At 40.0% G+C, this 22,321-nt stretch overlaps 1 protein-coding gene across 1 annotated transcript in view; it reads left to right on the top strand.

The window, feature by feature from the left end:
- Positions 1-22,321, top strand: part of CLIC4 (chloride intracellular channel 4) — a 92,805-nt gene that overhangs the window by 58,763 nt on the left and 11,721 nt on the right. The window contains exons 3-4 of the mRNA XM_031008375.3: positions 6,285-6,410; positions 19,195-19,301. Of these exons, the coding sequence (XP_030864235.1) occupies positions 6,285-6,410; positions 19,195-19,301 (233 nt within the window). The remainder of the gene's footprint in view (positions 1-6,284; positions 6,411-19,194; positions 19,302-22,321) is intronic.

The following is a 22,321-nucleotide window of genomic DNA, read 5'->3' as shown; positions in this document are numbered from 1 at the left end:
AACTTACAGTTAGGCATTTAATTGACTGTTCATTATAAAAATGTTAATGGATATGTTTTATGAATTTGGAGTGAGAAAATTGTTTTCCAGGTAATCACAATTTATATATGACAAGATTAAAAAACATTCCTTTTTTTTTTTTTTTTGAGATGGAATTTTGCTCTTGTTGCCCAGGCTGGAATGCAATGGCATAATCTCAGCTCACTGCAACCTTCACCTCCCGGATTCAAGCAATTCTCCTTCCTCAGCCTCCTAACTGGGATTACAGGCGTGCGCCACCATGCCCGGCTAATTTTGTATTTTTAGTAGAGATGGTGTTTCACCATGTTGGCCAGGCTGGGCTGGAACTCCTGACCTCAGCTGATCCGCCCGCCTTGGCCTGCCAAGGTGCTGAGATTATAGACATGAGCCACTGTGCCCGGTCTACAGTCATCTCTTGGTACCCATGGGGGATTGGTTCAAGGACCCCTGGTGGATACCAAAATCCACAGATGCTCAAGTTTCTTATATAAAATGGAATAGTATTTGCATATTAACCTACAAATAGCCTGCCATATACTTTAAATCATCTCTAGGTTATAATACCTAATACAGTGTAAATGCTATGTAAGTTGTCATTACACTGTGTTTAGGGAATAATGACAAGAAAAAGTCTGTACATGTTCAGTACAACTGCAACCGCCCCCGCCCCCGCCCTGCCGCCCTTTTTTTTGAGACAGGGTCTCATTCTGTCGTCCAGGCTGGAGTACAGTGTGTGATCATGGCTCGCCTCAGCCTTCCAAGTAGTATGTGCAACACGCCTGGCTAATTTTTGTATTTTTTGTAGAGACAGGAGATCTATCTATCTATCTATAAAAAAATTTTTTTTTTTTTTTTGAGATGGAGTCTCACTCTGTCACCCAGGCTGGAGTGCAGTGGCTCGATCTCGGCTCACTGCAACCTCCGCCTCTTGGGTTCAAGTGATTCTCCTGCCTTAGCCTCCCAAGTAGCTAGGACTACAGGCACCCACGACCACGCCTGACTAATTTTTTTTATTTTTAGTAGAGACAGGGTTTCACAATGTCGGCCAGGCTGGTCTCAAACTCCCGACCTCAAGTGATCTGCATGCCTCGGCCTCCCAAAGTGTTGGGATTACAGACGTGAGCCACCGCACATGGCCTTTTAAAAAATATTTTTGATCCTCAGTTGGTTGAATCCACAGATGCTGAATCCATGAATAAGGAGGGCTGACTTATTTCATTTTGTGAAAAACTTGAGCTTGTCAGACTAAAGAATGTTCAGTGAAAGCATCAGAGTTGAAAATCAAATCAGATTTTGACTTTTAAAAGTCCTCTTTTGGAGGTTAGGTTCTTACAGAAGTTGACAGGAAATATGTCTTATTTTTCTTTGTTTAGGAAGCAAGATCTTGGCTCTAGAACTTGGACTTTGAGTTAATAATTTTTGAATTAATGAGATAATTAAATAAATCTTTGTATCTTTGGTTGGAATGTAGTCATAGAAACCTGAGGCTTTCTAACCTAAATTGAAAGATGGAGCCAGAGAGAGAATATGAATAAGACCAAGGGAAATTGATAGATTATAAACTGGTTATAGATTTTTGATTCCCCTCTATCTTGAAAATTCTGATGACGAAGTATTTCACTTTCATGATATATTTAAAAATATTATTTTTGGAGACAGAGTCTCACTCTGTCGCCCAGGCTAAAGTGCAGTGGTGCAATCTCAGCTCACTGTAACCTCCGCCTTCCAGCAATTCTGCCTCAGCCTCCCGAGTAGCTGGGACTATAGGCATGCACTACTACACCCAGCTAATTTTTATATTTTTAGTAGAGATGGAGTTTCATCATGTTGCCCAGGTTGGTCTCAAACTCCTGACCTCAGGTGATCCACCCGCTTCAGCCTCACAAAGTGCTGGGATTACAAGCATGAGCCACCATGCCCAGCCAATATTCTTTATTTTATTCAAATTCTGTGCATTTAAGGTCAGGAAGGAAGGAAGAAGGAAGGCAGGCAGGCTAACTTAATAACAAGATAAACAGCTCTGGGCTATAATAGGAGGCAGAAACATTCTTTGAAACTATATGTTGTTGTATTACTTTTCTTGAAGTACACATTTTTATGTTTGCTTTTTTAATTATGAAAGTTTTCAAACATGCATAAGAATAGAACAAACTTCTCCGTAAACCCAATTCAGTTATCAAGATCTTGCCACATTTGCTTTGCCCCTTTTTTCTTATTTTCTTTGCTGAAATGTTTTAAAGTAAATGCTAGACATCATGTCATTTCATCCCTACTTAATTCAGTGTATGTCTTCAAACAATGTGGACATTTTCTTCCCTAACCACAATGCTCTGATCTCCTGAAGTTCCTAGTATACAATTTGGGATTTCCCTGGTTATCTCTAAAATATCTTTTTATTTTTGGTTGGTTTGTTCAAATCAGTATCCAAGTAATTTCTACTTTTTATGTTTGATTGTTATATCTCTTAAGTTTTTCTTAATCTATAACAGTCCCCCACCCTGTGTCTGGTAAAAATACCATTCAGCTGAAAGGTAGATTGTCCCAAATCCAGAATTTAGCAATTGCTTCCTTGTGGTAGCATTTAACTTTGTCCTCTCCTTTTCCCCCTCCCTGCATTTCCTGTAACTAATCTCAGGACCCCTTTGTACTCTTAAATTATTGAAGGCCTCAAACAGCTTTCAGTTATGTGGGTTATATCTACCTATTTTACTATATTAGAAATTAAAGTTGAGAAATTAGCCTAGGCAATATGGTGAGATCCTCATCTCTACAAAAAATTTTTAAAAAATTAGCTGGGCTTGATGGAGTGTGCCTCTGGTCCCAGCTGCTTGGGAGGCTGAGGTAGGAGAATTGCTTGAGCCCAGGAAATCAAGGCTGCAGGGAACCATGATTGTGACACTGCACTCCTGCTTTGGTGACTGGTCTCAAAAAAAAAAAAAAAAAATCCTGAGAAATTTTAAAAATGTTTATTTACGGCCGGGTGCGGTGGCTCACACCTGTAATCCCAGCACTTTGGGAGGCCGAGGTGGGCGGATCATGAGGTCAGGAGACCATCCTGACTAACATGGTGAAACCCTGTCTCTACTAAAAAATACATCAAAAATTAGCTGGGCTTGGTGTGCGTCTGTAGTCCCAGCTACTTGGGAGGCTGAGGCAGGAGAATGGCGTGAACCTGGGAGATGGAGCTTGTAGTGAGCTGAGATCGCGCCACTGCACTTCAGCCTGGGCGACAGAGTGAGACTCTGTCTCAGGAAAAAAAAAAAAAAAATTATTTACTAATTCATTAAATATAGAACAGTAATGAACCCACTGCTTATTACCATAAAACATTTTTAATGTAAAACAACTATATTTCCCAAAACAAAAAATAGTGAGAAGAGTGGCATTCTTTTACATTTTTGCACATCTTAGAAGAGGTTTCTCGTGTCTGCTTCTGCATTCATTACCTTGTGATATCTTGTACCAAGTAGCCAAGTAAATTTGGAAAATTTTACTATATGTGCACGAGAGGAGAATGAGAGTGAAAAAGGCAAATGATGCCTTAGTATTATAATAGTTCTGACCTAATGGATCACCTGGTGAAAGGGTCTCCTGGCTTTCAATTTGAGAAACAGCTGCCCCAGAGGCTGCTTTGTTTTGGTTTGTTGTTGTTGTTGTTTTGAGACAGGGTCTCACTCTGTTGCCCAGGCTGAAATGCAGTGATATGATCACTGTTCACTGCAGCCTCGACCACCTGGGCTCAACCAATCCTCCCATCTCAGCCTCCCAAGTAGCTGGGACTACAGGCACATGCCACCACACCCAGCTAATTAAAAAAATTTTTTTTATAGAGATGGGATCTCACTATGTTGCCCAGGCTGGTCTCGCTTGAACTCCTGGACTCAAGCAATCCTCCTGCCTTGGCCTCTCAAAGTGCTAATGTTACAGGTATGAGCCACTGCACCCAGCCTGCCCCAGAGGCTTGATTAGATTCAGGGTCAACTTCTTTGGTAAGAATACTTCATGGTGCCATAGGAAACACACCATATCTGGTCATCTCATTTTTTGATCCTAAAATTCATTGGTGGGTTTGGGTGAGCCGTTCTGCTTTTTTAACAAGATAGTACAAACATTTCTTGCTGTTAGTAGTTGTCAGCATAACAGTTTCACCATCTTTATCAGTGTTTTGTGGTATTTTCAATTTTTCCTAATCAACAGGAGGAAGACATCTTATTGTTTACTTTTAAATTCCCTTTATAGTTGTGCTATTTTACATTTTTCTGTGTGTTCACTTGTTTTATCTGTCTCTCATCAATTTCTTTTGACCCATACCTATTTGATTTTTTTGATGACCTTTGGAATGAATTTGGACAAAATCCTTAGGTAATGTAGATTTTAAGCTTTTCTCACTCAGTACTTTGTCCATTCTTTTGCTTTTTACCCTTCATTATGCCATCTTTTATGTATTGAAGTAATTTTGATATTAGATAGTCTAATCTGGTGATCCTTTTCCTTGTCAAGCCTGGACTTCTAGAATAATGGGAAAGAAATAGCACCAGAATTTGGAATCTTATGAAGTTGAAGATGACTGCAGGATTCAGCTGCTTTTCTCTTTTATTTTGCCAAAAAGAAAAAAAAAAGGCCTAGGGAAGTTATGACTTACCCATCTTTACACAATTAGCTGGGGCCAGAGTTGAAACCAGACACTAACTCTCCAAAATCTTTTTTCCCTCCTCATTCTATTACTATCTCTAATGAGTGACTTAGTTAATTTGGAATGAGAATGATGGATTTTGTATTTTGGTTAAAAAAAAAAATCAAAGAATTTTCTTACCATAAATTATGTATTTTGTGGAGGCTTGCTTCTTATTAGAATACTATTACAGCTATTATATCTAGTGGAAAAGTACTATTTCTTTCTTTTTTTTTGAGACAGAGTATTGCTCTGTCACCAGGCTGGAGTGCAGTGGCGCGATCTTGGCTCACTGTAACCTCCGCCTCCCGGGTTCAAGTGATTCTCCTTCCTCAGCCTCCCAAGTAGCTGGAACTACAGGTGCATGCCGCCATGCCCAGCTAATTTTTATATTTTTAGCAGAGACGGAGTTTCACCATGTTGGCCAGGAGGGTCTCAATCCCTTGACCTCATGATCTGCCCACCTTGGCCTCCCAAAATGCTGGGATTACAGGCGTGAGCCACCACACCTGGTCGAAAAATACCTTTCTTTCTTTCTTTTGTTTTTTTTTTTTTTTAAGATGGAGTCTTGCTGTGTCGCCCAGGCTGGAGTGCTGTGGTGAGATCTCTGCTGACTGCAGCCTCTGCTTCCGGGATTCAAGCGATTCTCCTGCCTCAGCCTCCTGAGTAGCTGGGATTACAGGCGCATGCCACCACGCCCAATTAACTTTTGTATTTTTAGTAGAGATGGGGTTTCACCATGTTGGTCAGGCTGGTCTCAAACTTCTGACCTCGTGATCCTCCTGCCTTGGCCTCCCAAAGTGCTGGGATTACAGGCGTGAGCCACCGTGCCCGGCTGAAAAATACCATTTCTTATTCAGTTTTATATACTTTAAAATTTAAAACCACTTTGATCTCTTTTCTTTTTCTTTTTCTCTTTTTCTTTTTCTTTTCTGACAGGGTTTTACTCTGTCACCTAGGCTGGAGTGCAGTGGTACATTCTCAGCTCACTGCAACCTCCGCCTCCCAGGTTCAAGTGATCCTCCTTCCTCAGCCTCCCAAGTAGCTGGAACTACAGGTGCGCGCCACCATGCCCAGCTAATTTTTATATTTTTAGCAGAGATGGGGTTTCACCATGCTGGCCAAGCTGGTCTCAAACTCCTGACCTCAGGTGATCCACCCGCCTCGGCCTCCCAAAGGGCTGGGATTACAGACATGAGCCACCATGCCCAGACAATTTATTTATTTTCTTTTTGAGACAGGGTCTCTCTGTCGCCCAGGCTGGAGTGCAGTGGTGCGATCATGGCTCACTCCAGCCTCAACTTCCCAGGCTCAAGTGATCCTTCCACCTCAGCCTCCCTGGTAGCTGGTACTATAGGCACGCACCACCATGCCTGGCTGATTTTTTATGTTTTGTGGAGACAGGATCTTACCTAATGTTGCCCAGGCTGGGTCTCAAACTCCTGGGCTAAGCAGTCTCCCACCTCAGCCTCCTGTAGTGCTACGACTACAGACGCAAGCCACCGTGCCTGGCCAACTTTGAGAATTTAAAGTATTATTGTTGTTTCACAGTAAAAAATGATCTGATTTTGACCAATATTTTGCCCAACAGGAAGCCAGCAGACCTGCAGAACTTGGCTCCCGGGACCCACCCACCATTTATAACTTTCAACAGTGAAGTCAAAACGGATGTAAATAAGATTGAGGAATTTCTTGAAGAAGTCTTATGCCCTCCCAAGTGAGTATCAAGGAAAATACGTATGAAAATGTTGTCACTTCTTTGAAGCTTGTGTTATTTGTCAGTAGAGATCTTTCTCGCAGCATTAATTTGGAATGACTAGGACTCTCTTCTATGTTTCTTATAATTAATGCTACACAGATATAAGAATTGGCTTCCAGCTAGGCCAGTCAGCCATACTAAGAAAGGTGGGGATTTGTCTAAGCTGTAGAGTATGTGGTAGAAACAGATTTGGGATGTGTCTGATAGGTCAGGAAAGACTGGTTATTTGTGGACTGTAGGTCTCAAACTGAGAGAGAAGTTTAAAGAGGAGAAGGGGTGGGGAAAGACACATTCCAACTGAACCCAGTAAGAATGTCTTAGCAGGAGTGTGGCACAGGACTGCAATGAGATTTGATTTCAGTTCATTTTAAAGGTAACTTTCTAAAGCTATAATCCAAGGACATTGACTTTTCAGACTGTGTCCCTAGGATTCAGAGTTTTTATTTACTTACTTCTTTGAGGTGTTCCAGATCTCTAGGTCCTGGATGTACTGTAATGATAGTTACCTAAATTGCAGATATGCAGCTTTGCATCATACTGTAATATTGGCATAGATTCAAAGCATTATTTGTTTCTTTTAGGCTTTTCCAGTTTCATTATCCTGAAAATTGACATGTTTTGTTTCTACTGACCAAAACCTTTCTTACTGGTTAACTTGACTGTTGCCCTCCATGTCCAGATATATTTTCCAGGAATGGGATTATTGAGATGGAGGGTTCTAAAATAATTATAGGCATACCCTGAAGGGTATGGTTCCAGACCATTGCGAGTTAGGTTCCAGACCACTGTGATAAAATGAATATTGGAATAAAATGAGTCACATGAAATTTTTGGTTTCCCAGTGCATGTAAAAGTTATATTTACAGTAGTATACTGTAGTGTTTTAAGTGTGCAATAATAGCATTATGTCTGAAAATATTGCATGTACCTTAATTTAAAAATACTTCATTGCTAGGCTGGGTGTGGTGGCTCATGCCTGTAATCCCAGCACTTTGGGAGGCTGAGGCGGATGGATCACCTGAGGTTGGGAGTTCGAGACCAGCCTGACCAACATGAAGAAACCCCGTCTCTACTAAAAAATACAAAAAAAATTAGCTGGGCGTGGTGGCAGGCACCTGTAATCCCAGCTACTCGGGAGGCTGAGGCAGGAGAATTGCTTGAACCAGGGAGGCAGAGGTTGTAGTGAGCCAAGATCGTGCCACTGCACTCCAGCCTGGGTGACAAAAGCAAAACTCCGTCTCAAAAAAAAATCATTGCTAAAAAATGCTAATGGTTATCTGAGCCTTCAGCGAGTCAATCTTTTTGCCGATGGAGGGTCTTGCCTTGATGTTGCTGGCTACTGACTGATCAGAATGGTGATTGCTGGTTGGGGTGGCTGTGGCAATTTCTTGAAGTAAGATAACAATGAATTCTTCTACATTGATGGACTCTTCCTTTCATGAAAGATTTCTCTGTAACATGCAATAGTGTTTGATAGCATTTAAAAATTTTAAAGTAAATATTCTTTGCCTGAGGCTAATCTCAAGAGGTCCTGAGAACATGCACCCCTGTTTGATAGTGTTTTTACCCACAGTAGAACCTTTTTCAAAATTAGAATCCATCTTCTGAAACCCTCCTGCTGTTTTAACAACTAAGTCGATGTAATATTCTAAATTCCTTGTTGTCATTTCAACAATGTTTCTTAGCATCTTCACTAGGTATACATTCTATCTCAAGAAACCATTTTCTTTGCTCATCATAAGAAGCAACTCCTCATCCATTCAAATTTTATTATGAAGGTAGAACAATTTGATTACATTTTCAGGCTCCACTTCTAATTCTAGTTCTCTTGCTATTTTCAACACATATGTAGTTCCTCCCTCCACTGATGTCTTGAACCTGTGAATGTCGTCCATGAGGGTTAGAATCCACTTCCTCCAAACTCCTGTTAATGTTGCTATTTTGACCTCCTCCCATGAATCATGAATGTTCGTGTTTTTTTTTTTTTTTTTTTTTTGGACAGAGTTTTCGTTCTTATCGCCCAGGCTGGAGTGCAGTGATGCGATCTCGGCTCACTGCAACCTCCGCCTCCCAGGTTCAAGCAATTCTCCTGCTTCAGCCTCCCGAGTAGCTGGGATTACAGGTGCCTGCCGCCACGCCCAGCTAATTTTTTTGTATTTTTTAGTAGAGTTGGGGTTTTGCCATTCTGGCCAGGCTGGTCTTGAACTCCTGACCTCAGATGATCTGCCCGTCTCGGCCTCCCAAAGTGCTGGGATTACAGGTGTGGTGTGAGCCACCAGACCTGGCTGAATGTTCTTAATTGCATCTAGAAAGGTAAATCTTTTCCAGGTCACTTTGCTTTGCTCAGATCCATCAGAGGAATCACTTTCTATGGCCTTATGAAATGTGTTTATTAAATAATAAGACTTGAAAGTCAAAATTTATGGACTGCAGAATGGATGTTGTGTTAGCAGGCATGAAAACAACCATGATCTCCCTGTATATCTCTATCAGAGTTCTGGGGGGACTAGTGCATTGTCAATGAGCAGTAATATTTAGAAAGGAATCTTTTTTTCCTGGGCAGTGGGTCTCAACAGTGGGCTTAAAATATTTAGTAAACCATACTGTGAACAGATGGATGTGCCATTATCCAGGCTTTATTGTTCCATTTATAGAGCATGTGCAGAGTAGCTTCAGTATAATTCTTAAGGGTTCTTCAAATTTTGGAATGGAAGATGAGCATGGGTTTCAACCTAATGTCAACAGCTGGATTAGACTCTTAACAGAGTCAGCCTGTCCTTTGAAGATTTGAAACCAGACGTTGACTTTTTCTCTGTAGCTATGAAAATCATAGATGACATCTTTCAATAGAAGGTTTTGTCTGCATTAAAAATCTGTTTAGTGTAGCCACCTTCATCAATGATCTATCTAGAAGATCAATTCTAGATAGATCATTGTTGAAGGTAGATCATATTTTCTAGATAGATCATCAGATGAAGGTGATGAAGGAAGATCTAGATAGATCAGCTAGATCTTCTAGATAGATCAGCTAGATCTTCTAGATAACTGGCTGCATGCAGCTTCTGCATAAGCATTTGCTGCTTCATGTTTTACTTTTATGTTACAAAGATGGCCTCTTTCCTTAAACCTCACGAACCAACCTCTGCTACCTTCAAACTTTTCTTCTGTAGATTTGTCACCTCTCTCTGCCTTGATAGAACTGAAGTGAGTTAGGGCCTTGATCTGGATTAGGTTTTGGCTTAAGGGAATGCTGTGGCTGGTTTGATTATCTGGACCACTCAAACTTTCTCCCTATTGGCAATAAAGCTGTTTTTCCCTATCATTTGTGTGTTCACTGGAATAGCACTATTAAATTTCCTTCAAGAACTTTTCTTCTGTATATGCTGTTTGGCTGTTTGGTGGAAGAAGTCTAGCTTTCAGCCTATCTCAGCTTTTGGCCTGTCTCGGCTTTCGACATGCTTTCCTCACTAAGCATGATCATTTCTAGCTTTTGATTTAAAGTGAGAGATATGTGACTCTTCCCTTCACCTGAACACTGAGAGGTCATTGTAGGGTCATCAACTGTGGGCTAATTTCAATATTATTTTGTCTCAGGGAGCAGGAAGGCCTGAGGAGAGGGAAAGACAGGGAAACAGCAATCACTGGAGCAGTCAGAACACACGTGATATTAATCAGTTAAGTGTGCTGTCTTATATGGGTGTGGTTTGTGGTGCTCCCAAAACAATTACAAGAGTAACATCAGAGATCACTGATCACAGATCATCATAACAGATACAATAATAATGAAAAGTTTTGAAATATTGCGAAAAATACCACAGTGTGACAGAGACATGAAGTGAGCACATGCTGCTGGGAAAAATGGCGCCATCTTGCTTGACTCAGGGTGCCATAAACCTTCAATTTGTAAAAAACGTAATATCTGCAAAGCACAATGAAGCAAAGCTCAATAAAGCAAAGCACAATAAGACAAGTTATACCTGAAGTTACTCAATTTGGTTTTTTTTTGTTTGTTTTGTTTTGTTTTGAGACAGAGGCTCACTCTGTCGCCCAGGCTGGAGTGCAGTGGCACAATCTTGGCTCACTACAACCTCTGCCTCCTGGGTTCAAGTGATTCTCGTGCTTCAGCCTCCCAAGTAGCTGGGATTACAGGCACCTGCCACCATGCCTGGCTAATTTTTGTATTTTTAGTGGAGATGGGGTTCCACCATGTTGGCCAGGCTTGTCTCGAAATCCTGACCTCAAGGTATCCGCCCACCTCGGCCTCTCAAAGTGCCGGGATTACAGGTGTGAGCCACTGTACCTGGCCCAGTTACTCAGTATTCATCCATTCATTTATTTATTGATTTATTCATTCTGCAAAGCATTAATGGACTACAAAGCACTGTGAATATATTAGTAAATAAAACACAGTTCTTGCCCTCAACAAGTACAGTCATGTATGGGTGGAGAGGTGTTTATGGTGGTGGGACGGGGAAGTGAACGGAATCAGGAAAGGCTTTAGAGAAGAGAGAACACTTGAACTGTCTTAATTTAAAAAAAAAAGAAAAAAGATGTTCAGCAGTTGAACAAAGGAGTGACAGATATTCCAGAGCAGAAGAGTCATTTTAACTCAATAGTATAAACATATATGTTATACACATACTATACAGAAATAGTATGTAATGTATATTATAATTAATATAATATTAATATTACACGTATATTTGGGGGAGACTTGGAGTGGCTGGACTGTGATGTGCATGGTTGGGATGGTAGGCAGGAAGGCTGATGAGCAACAACGCCTCTGTCTATAACTAGCTTCTCATCTGTTGTGAGCAGAATTGCCCTCTGGTTAACAATCTTGTGCTAAGCCTAAGATTTTATTTTCTTAATTCTTTTTTTCTACTAAAATTCTAAAAGCCTATCCTCTACTATCCTTCCTGCCCTTCTAAGAGCCTGGAGCTTCTTTTTTTCTCTACCTTCCCAGGAGTCCTAACCTTCCTTTCGTCCCCAGTAAAGTATCTCCAGACCAACATTAAGAAAACCATGTCTTGATTTTTCCTTCAGGCCATGCATATAATTAGAATGCCAATAAATCAAAGCTAGGATATTTGTGAATATAAATTGAAGCTTTATATGTCTCAGTAGGGTACTATTGTGAACATGAATTCAACTTAGTGGAAATAACTTTTTTTTTTTTTTTGAGACGGAGTTTCACTTTTGTTGCCCAGGCTGGAGTGCAGTGGCGTGATCTTGGCTCACTGCAACCTCTGCCTGTCAGGTTCAGGAGATTCTCCTGCCTTAGCCTCCCAAGTAGCTGGAATTACAGGCGTCCACCACCATGCCCAGCTAATTTTTTCTGTTTTTAGTAGAGATGGGATTTCACCATGTTGGCCAGGCTGGTCTCGAACTCTGGACCTCAGGTGATCCACCCACCTCAGCCTCCCAGAGTGCTGGGATTACAGGCATGAGCCACCGCGCCTGACCATAACTTTTTTTTTCTTTTTTTTTTTGACAGAGTCTCTCTGTCGCCCAGGCTGGAGTGCAGTGGCACGATCTCGACTCACTGCAACCTCCGCCTCCTGGGTTCAAGCGATTCTCCTGCCTCAGTCTCTTGAATAGCTGGGATTACAGGTGCCCGCCACCATGCCCTGCTAATTTTTTTTGTATTTTTAGTAGAGACAGGGTTTTACCATATTGGCCAAGCTTCTCTTGAACTCCTGACCTTGTGACCTGCCCACCTCAGCCTCCCAAAGTGCTGGGATTACAGGCATGAGCTACCGTGCCCAGCCATACTTAAAAAAAAAAAAAATATATATATATATATATGTATATATATATATATATATATATAGACAGTATCTTGTACTGTCGCCCAGGCTGGAGTGCAGTGTTGCTGTCCTGGCTCACTGCAACCTTGAACTCCTAGCCTCCTGCCTAGGACGATCCTCCTGCCTCAGCCTTCCAAATAAGTGAGACCACAGGCATGCACCCTATGTCCCACTTCTAGGTCCCTTTTTGGTCTTTTTTTTTTTTTTTTTTTGAGACATGGTCTTGCTCTGTTGCCCAGTCTGGAGTGCAGTGGTGTGATTATGGCTCACCACAGCCTCGACCTCCTGGGCTCAAGCAATTCCCCTGAGGCACTGGGAGTACAGGTGTGTGCCACCATGCCCAGCTAAGTTTTTAAAAATTTTTTCAGAGATGGGGTCTTGCTATGTTGCCCAGGTTGGTCTCAAACTCATGGGCGCAATCAGTCCTCCTGCCTCAGCCTCCCAAATTGCTGGGATTACACATGTAAGCTGTCATGCCTGGTCCCTTTTTAGTCTTAAAAGTGTCAGCTCAGAGGTAAGTTCCATATTTGCCAACTTGCTCTCAGACACTAACTGAAAATGATCTTCCTCTCATGTCACTGTAGATCATTGTATCAACATTAAATTATAAATGGAGAAGTAGTTTGAATTATTATTCTCTATGAAGGAAACTATTTTGTTTTAAAGTATTGTCTGAAGTGCTTATTATATAAATTCTTCCAAGTATATATAAGTTTTTAAAATTAGTGTGCTGAAAACATACATATGACTTTAGTTAAATGGACATTTCCTCATATTCTCTTACATCCTTCAGCAACAACAACAATGAAGACTTTTGGGCTGGGCGTGGTGGCTCATGCCTGTAATCCCAGCACTTTGGGAGACTGAGGCGGGTGGATGACTTGAGCTCAGGAGTTCAAGACCAGCCTGGGCAACATGGTGAAACCCTGTCTCTACAAAAAAATACAAAAATTAGCTGGATATGGTGGCACGTGCCTGTAATCCCAGCTACTGGGGAGCCTGAGGTGGGAGGATCGCTTGGGCCTGGGAGGCAGAGGTTGCAGTGAGCTGAGATCATGCCACTGCATTCCAGCCTGCGCGATACAGCAAGACCCTGTCTCAAAAAAGAAGAAGGAAAAAAAAAAGAATTTTCATTATTCTTGCTCATTTCTCTCTGAGGGAAAGTGACATTAAGAGAAATAGTAAAGTTAATATGGAATATTCTGGATTCTTAGCATCTAATGCTCTGTAAGACATCATAGCTTTAAATTGGACCTTGAAAACAAACATTTTCATATTGCTTTTTTATATAAAAATTCTAGCCCCATTATATTTGAGCATATTCATAGAAACATTGTAATCAGAGATGGTCTTTTTCATTCAGTTTAAATACATAGGAATCTTTGTGTTATAAATGTTCATAGTGTGCCAAATCCCCTGTAGGGGTAAAAATTTTTACTTCTTCTTTGTTTTTTTTTGTTTTGTTCTGTTTTTGTTTAGAGACAGGGTCTCACTCCTTGCTCTGTCACCCAGGCTGGAATGCGGTGGTGCAATCTTACCTCACTGCAGCCTCAACCTCCCAGGCTCATAATCCTCCTGCCTCAGCCTCTTGAGTAGCTGGGACTACAGGTGCACACCACCACGCCTGGCTAATTTTTGTATTTTTTTTGTTGAGAGTAAGATCACTTTCAATTGGTGTCTGAGAACAGGGTCTCGCCATGTTACCCAAGCTGTGGCCTTGAACTCCTGGGCTCAAGCCATCTGCCCACCTCAGCCTCCCAAAGTGCTGGGATTACAGGCATGAGCCACCGTGCCTGGCCAGGGATTGTTTTTGATGCTGCTTATCCCTCTGCTGTTATTAATAACACTCAAGTACTAATTATGCACCATGCATTGTGCTTTGTGGGTTATTTTGTGGATTATCTCTGTTAATCCTCACAAAGACTTTGTGAAGAAACTGAAGATGTAATCCAAATAATTTGTCCAAGGTTTCACAGTTAATGGTGGCAGAGCAGGGATACTTTTGAAGCCACATCAATATGACTTCAAAAATCTGTGTTTCATCTGTTCTCTGCTTTCTGCTTCTTATTTTATTGGGTTTGGCTTTTGTAAAAGAGGGAAAATGTTAAGTGTTTAATTGGGATTGTGCTTTAATGAGTACAAAATTGAAAGCTAGCTCAAGTTTAGAGGAAAGGTAGGAGAGAAATCAAAGATAGTTTACTTGACTGTGAACAAGTGGGACCAAAGGTGGTTATTAAACTTAATTCAGTGAATTCTTTTTTTTTTTTTTTTTTTTTTGAGACAGAGCCTTGCTGTGTCACCCAGGCTGGAGTGCAGTGGCAGCATCTTGGCTCATTGCAACCTCCACTTGCCAGGTTGAAGCAATTCTCCTGCCTCAGCCTCCTGAGTAGCTGGGATTACAGATGTGCACCACCATGCCTGGCTAATTTTTGTATTTTTAGTAGAGACGGGGTTTCACCATGTTGGCCAGGCTGGTTTGGAACTCCTGACTTCAAGTGATCCGACCTCCTTGGCCTCCCAAAGTGCTGGGATTACAGGTGTGAACCACAGTGCCTGCCCTTACTTAATTCAGTGAATGCTTTGAAAAAGCAGGTGAATCTTAACTCTTCTGATGAATTTTTATTTATTTGTATGCATTGAAACAGCATGTTTGAAGTGGGAATGCCGCCTTCTTAGTGGGCTCTATGGACCCAGAATGTGAAATGCTAATTAATTAGCATAATTTTCATCATGCAGAATTGTTTCTAGGGGATGAGTGGGAGGAGGAAGAGTTTCTGGGATCACAAGCTGCATTTATTTTCCTTCCCTCTATTGTGCTATATTGTTCTAGGGCACCCAGGGACCATTCTGTCTCACTGCCTTTTCCTTCCAGAACAAGCAGGTCTCAGGTCTTTATTGCTGGTCTTCTTCAGGCTCTGCTTGTAAGACTGTTTCTAAATAGGATAAGGAGAAAAAGGAGAAGAATTGTGCAAGCTTGTAGACTGGAATCTAGCATTTCTAATAACATGTTTTTGTCATTTGATGTACTGAGAACTGAGTGGTTTTTAGTGAACACTTCCTGATTTAATCATGACAAATATAAATACAGGCAATTGTCTATTCTAGAGTTGCTTAACATTGAGAGGCTAATGAAAAGCTCAAATCAGATAACTTTTACTGTTATGTGTAACTATAGGTTTTAAAGTGAACTTTTTCTTCTTCTCTGGGGAAAGTATTTTTGTGTATGTTTTATAGTTCTTGCTTGAATGAAGAAACCACTTTGCTAAAAAACTTTGAGACTTGGATTTTTAACTGAAACAGCCTAGATATACTTAGCTAACTTACTGATAAAAGGATAAAATAGAAGGAAGCGAGATAAATTTGGAGGGGCATGCTATAAAATGTTATTAAACCTTTTTTAAAAATGAGACATACAGGCTGGGTGTGGTAGCTCACGCCTATAATCCCAGCACTTTGGGAGGCCAAGGCGGGTGGATCATGAGGTCAGCAGTTTGAGACCAGCCTGACCAACATGGTGAAACCCTGTTTCTAATAAAAATACAAAAAATTAGCTGGGCGTGGTGACGGGCGCCTGTAATCCCAGCGACTTGGGAGGCTGAGGCAGGAGAATCGCTTGAAACCGGAAGGCGGAGGTTGCAGTGAGCGGAGATTGCGCCACTGTACTCTAGCCTGGACAATAAGAGCAAAACTCTGTCTCAAAAAAAAAAAAAAAAAAAGAGACATACAAAAAAGGAATTTACAAGGCTAATCAGCCTTCATTTTTATATTTACACCAGAAAGGAGAAAATGCCTGAGATCTTTCCTAAAAGCATGGAAACATTCTTAGCTAGTCTAAAATGTTAAGAGTCTGTGATGTAAGCAGAATTAAGGACTTATCTGAAAGTCTAAATACCCTGGGTGCTCATGTCTATTCTGTCATTGACACTTAGCCTTTTATTATTTGCCTCCCTTTTGCTAAGTGTTAAAATGAGTTCTCACAATAACTGAAAACCATTGCTTGATCAAGCTATTTGCTAAAGCCAATAATAATGCATAAATTACAATGTAATGTTTGGGGAAGATGCAAAAAAGTTGATTTTGAACCTACTGGTTTAGAATTTGATTTATCTTTTAGAGATAATCTAATCTGTAATAGAAACAAACAAAAACACTAGACCTGGGGACAGGAGATTTCAGTTTTAGTTTGTCAATACTTTTTTTTTTTGAGACGCAGTCTCGCTCTGTCACCCGGGCTGAGTGCAGTGGCATGATCTCTGCTCACTGCAACCTCTGCTTCCTGGTCTCAAGCAATTCTCCTGCCTCAGACTCCTGAGAAGCTGGGATTACAGGCACCCGCTACCATGCCTGGCTGATTTTTGTATTTTTAGTGGAGACAGAGTTTTGCCATGTTGGCCAGGCTAGTCTCGAACTCCTGACCTCAATTGATGCGCCCACCTTGGCATCCCAAAGTGCTGGGATTACAGGCATGAGCCACTGTGCTTGGTCTCGTTTGTCAATACTTTTAATTAGCTGAGTGATTTGGGGGCCAAGTGTGTAAGCTTTCTGGAACATAATTTCCTTTTAGGTAAAATGAGAGATCTGAGGTGAACATTCTCTTATAGCTATACTATTCTGTGCATTAAATTAACAGTACAGGCTGGGTGCAGTGGCTCAGGCCTGTAATCCCAGCACTTTGGGAGGCTGAGGCAGGAGGATCACTTGAGCCCAGGAGTTCAACACTAGCCTGAGCAACATGGGGAAACCTCGTCTCTACAAAAAATACAAAAAGCTAGCCAAGTGTGGTGGCACATGCCTGTAGTCCCAGCTACTCAGGAGGCTGAGGTGGGAGGATCGCTTGAGCCCAGGAGGTTGAGGCTGCAGTGAGCAAGATCCTGCCACTACACTCCACCCTGGGTGACAGAGGGAGACGCTGTCACACACACACACACACACACACACACACACACACACACACACACATAAAAGTACAAAATTAGTAATTCATCTCAGAGGGACAACAGGGCATATTACAAGAATTACACTGTATATGTGAATGATGAATATATAAATGATCTGTAATTCAAGCCTGCCTTCCCGAAAATTATTTTAAGAACTATGAGGCTTACTTCATTAGTACAATTAGGTACAGCTAAATAGTGGTTGGGGAAAAGGAGAATTTGGGAAACTTGGCTATAGGAAGACATAGATGTATTGAAAAGGCACTATGTTCACTACGCTATTTTTTGTTTGAAATGAGTCAATGATGGTCCTGTATCACAAGCAGTACAAACATTTAAACTGGAGGCTTGTTTGTATAGTCAAGGAAAATCCAGGGATGGTGGATCTGTGATTAACTGTTTCAGCCCAGGCAAAAACAAAGAAAATGGAGAGGGTAAAGGGTCCTATAGTTGGCGATGTGTGGTTAATGTATGGCTAGATAGATATAGATATCTCAATTCAGGTGAAACTCACTGTAATTTTTACAGAAAAGCTCTTTATGTAAATAATTGTGTTTATAAGATAAATCTTTAAGCTTAAAAAATGAGAGCTATCTAGAGACTAGGTACACTTATTAAAAAAGATGTCTTGAGCATATAGGTGTTCAATAGACATTTTATATCTTCCTTACCAATATAGTACTCTGCCCAATATTTAGAAGATATATCTCTTCCTGAATTCAAAATAGTAAACAGAAGATACATGAATATAAAAGCTGAAACACAACTTGCAACTGAACTGAATTTTGAAAACTACTTCCCCTTCGTTTTTAAAGAAAGCTGGCAAGACAATGTCTTCAAATAAATGAGTTGAAATAATTAGTACACTGTAAGGTTTTTTCTAAAGTCTTATTGCTCCCAAGTCCATTTTCTAGTGACGTTTTGCAGGACCTTCAAGCTGATTAATCTTCCCTAAAATGGGGCTAAGAATCTGAATTCTTCTAGCCCTGACTCCTGGGGCTGACATGAGTCCTCCTAAAGGGAAGATGAATAATTGAGCTTTTTCATATATTTTCCAGTTTGAAGAAGAAATATACACAGAGTATGTGTGTTTTAAATCTAAACATGTGAAATATACATTTTTGTGTGTGTTTTAAGAAAGCTGGTGTATTACGTCTGTTCTAAAAGTAGAAAAATTTGACAACACAATAGAACACTTGTCAGTGTGCTTTCTGACATCTCATTTTGTTGTTGTTCGGTGCTACCCTCATAAATATTCTAGGGAATGTGTAATATAAGGGAGGTTTTGGGAAATCCCAGGTGTAGGTTTCAAGCGATTGATCTGCCTCCTTCTGTTTTTGTCCTTAACCTGCTATGGGTGATCATGATGCTTGACCAGCCTAGGCGCTTTTCCTGCCGTTGGGGTTCTCTGGCTGGTTTAGTGCAGGACATACTAAGGATCTGGTTGGCACTGCTGTTTGAGAAGGCGCGTGAGCTGTGCTGTCTGGTGACTACTGAGCACTTGAAATGTGACTAGTGCAACTGAGGAAGTGAATTTTTAATTTTGTTTGTGATTAATTTAAATTCATATTCAAATAGGTACATGGCACTAGTGGCTACTGTACTGGACAATGAAGATAGAGAACATTTCCATCATCACAGAAAGTTCTCTTGGACAGCACTGCTCTAGCAATCTCATTCCAAGACTCCCATTGGCCTGGCAGAAATCTCTGAACAAGTCAACTGTTTCCCCAGCATTCTAATTTATCAGATGGAGGTGGAGTGCATATGCCCTGTGGTTGCCAAGAATATTAATATGTGAACAAAAACACAGTGCAGAGCTTTGTCTCGTAAGGAAAAAACAGTTTTTAAAAATACCATAGAAAACAAATAATGGTATTTCTTATAGTAATAACTATTAAAAGACGTCTAGTAACTGCTAGCATGGTGGTTTGAGAGAACTTATGCTAATTCATCTTTGAAGGATCTATAATCCATATCACTTTTTCTATTTAGGTACTTAAAGCTTTCACCAAAACACCCAGAATCAAATACTGCTGGAATGGACATCTTTGCCAAATTCTCTGCATATATCAAGAATTCAAGGCCAGAGGCTAATGAAGGTAAAAAACAAAAACTTGAATTAACATTGCAACAAAAAACCCCAAACAACAACAGGCTGTTATTATGACAGTGATTATAAATGAATACTTTAGAGTCCAGCCATTCCCATAAGTAATAAAAACTGTCTTTCAGAGTTGGTCAGAAATTGGACAGTAAACTGGAATAAGTCCCTATGTTGCTATTTTTCCATGTTTCTAGCTAGTAGCACAGTATATAGTAAGTGTGTGATAAAATCCTTCTTGAATGAAGTTTATTTCATCTTATTTTGAGAAGTTACTGTGAAGGGAGCTAGGCAAAGAATTAATGGTGCATCAGAAACAGTGGATTGTGTGGTTGTGGTGGTTTAGCATAGATTGGTTGAGCTTAATTTAAACTGTAACTAAATGTTTATTGTTGAGTGCCTGCAGCCTAGAGTCAGTCTGAGGTTTTTTTTTTTTTTTTTTGCTTTGTTTTGTTTTTGTTGTTGTTGTTTTTGCTAATTACCCTTGAGCAATGTTTGGAGTTGCTTTAAGAGGGTAATTAGACATACTATCCTTCCAAATTTCTCTGCATCTTCAAGCTGGAATTTCATTTTCAAGTCATGTTTTCGCGGTAAGAATTGTTTAGGTAGTACAGATGCAATTTTCTTTTATTTATTAAAGGACACTATTTTTATTATTTTATTCACCAAATGAATGTATAGTGTAGGGAGGTCTCTTTGGAAGAGGTTCCATTCAGTGAACCTTGTCTTAACTATACAGCATTTAGTAATTTCCTTTTCTCTTCGGGATGTTAAGCAGAGTTCTCTCTGGGGAAAACTGTGTAGCACACATTAGTGTTTATTTGAAAGTAACCCAATAACCAAAAATGCTAGCTTCTAAAAGTATTTATCATAGTTTCAGATAGTTTCCTAGCTTGAGTGGGATTCTTTTGAGAAGAAGTTTATGTCAGCAAATGAACAAGAATACCAAAGGGGAAAATATCAGTGCTGGTTAAACAAGAATGAATATCTTTTTAAAAAGTGAAATACTTGCTAATTTCCTTATGTTATTTCAGTACTATTATTATAAAATGCTGAAATTTTAAAATTCAGTATTGGATTACAATGTCTTTTGCTCTTGATTTTTGGAATGATAATTAACTACATGAAATATTTTTCTACAGTGAAGGGAAAAAAGGGAAAAATGTTAGTGCTCAGGTCTGGCTTGTATCTGTTAATAATGTATTCCAGTAGCTGCCATGGTTTGGAAGCAATTTTCTTTAGTAATTGGCTTTTTTTTTTTCCTGACTAATGTTTCTGTCTAAGCAATTTATACATTAAGCAAGTGGTTATGTTGGAGCCCCTCCTTTCCACAGACAGTGTCTTTTCTGTTCTGCGCTTCATGCGAGCTAACTGTTCTTTTCATAAAACTACCCTTTTATACTTAGATGCCCCTGCTGCATACTTCTTTGAACAATCTTAGTTACAGTTATGTTTTTATTTTTCCGTGTGGTTTTTTGGGAGTTGGAGGGTGGTTAAATTTCTTCTGACACTTAGTGGGGAGGAGAAAGGAATAAAATGTGTTTGCTTCCCCTTTGAGGGATGAGGATGGGGTGGGGTGGGGGTGGGGCGGGAATAAAAAGGTTAGAAAGTGACTCATTTAAGTATAACTTTGTATTCTATTTTTTCCCTATCAATTTGTTACTATCTTAAGTAGCCACCTACTCCTCCTGTCCTCAGAATGCTGTAACCAATAAGAACAAACAACATAATATAATACATGGTACATAATCTAGAAGGCTTTATATTAAATTACCCACTGGTAAATAAAAGTTCCAGTTGCCAAGCAACTTCCCTCCACAGGGACCTGTTGAGGCCATGAGACTTTAGAAAACAATATTTCAAATCACTTTGGAGCTTAATGGGCCCTCCTTATGTATGTTTGCCGCAGGCCTCAGATCCATTTAGTGCAATCAAATGCCTTTAGTAATCCTAGGAAATTAGTGATTCTCCTTTTTATTTCCCCCAACCCCCACCCAGATGCTGACAATTTACACAGAGATGAATTTGTCGTTTTACATGGTAAATCAGAGTAGACAAGTCTGATTAGTTTTACCACCTATTAAATATTTTCAAAATCCCATATGTTTGGACAATTTTAAGACCTTTTAGGACTTAATTCTAAGTAAGGGATTCGATGCCTGAATGCTACAGTTTTGGGCTAATGAAACTGAAATAGAAGGGCTAGTGGTTAGGTTGGGGTACGAAGTAAACAAGTAAAATGTGAAGAATAAAGGGAGAGACACTGATGATAGATAGATAACACATATATAATTCTTTTGATAACACGTTCAAGTTGATTGAGAGTAAAAGTTTATGTAACCATTTAGGCAGTCAAAGAGAAGCTCATGGGTAATTTCTTTTGTGGGGATGTATTAAGTATGACCTGTCCCCAGATCTCCTACTTTTTTTAAGTTCTGTGATGGCATTAATTTATGTAATTTGCTAAGGTCCCAACTGTGACTAGTCATTGATATTTATAATACTCAGTCATTGATATTTATAATACTCATAAAAGAGATGTGAACTTAGCATTGTTGAATGTACTCTGAGGCATATTTCATGATGTCCAAATTCCTATTTTTTAGATGGAGGCAAGGACTCTAGAGGTTCTGATTAGTTCCTTTTTATTCAGGATCCTCTCCTTTCTCCTCTCCCTACTACTCCTGCCTTTCTCTCTGGAAAAGTGTTGGAAGTCAGAGGATGGTTGTGCATTATTGTAGCAGTAAGCCTGCATTGTATATTGAATTATCTTTTAATACCCATTACCTCTTTCTATTTTCCACTGATGTGTAACTTAGCCTTAAAACTTGTTTGTATAAGGTTACCCTTTATTAAGACTGCGGTAGGTAGCTTGAAAATATGGTTTTATCCATGTCAGTGCTTACAATTTTTAGTCTTTGTTTTAGTCATTGTAAATTATCTTGTTTTTCAATAACAGAAGTGCTCTTATTACATTTAATGTTTTCTGCCTTGAATTTTACTCATTCAAATCATACA

The sequence above is a fragment of the Gorilla gorilla genome, chromosome 1, assembly GCF_029281585.2.
Source record: "Gorilla gorilla gorilla isolate KB3781 chromosome 1, NHGRI_mGorGor1-v2.1_pri, whole genome shotgun sequence".
NCBI classification, from domain to species: domain Eukaryota; kingdom Metazoa; phylum Chordata; class Mammalia; order Primates; family Hominidae; genus Gorilla; species Gorilla gorilla.
Note: the sequence above shows the minus strand (reverse complement) of the source record. Positions and strands in the feature narration are given on the sequence as shown.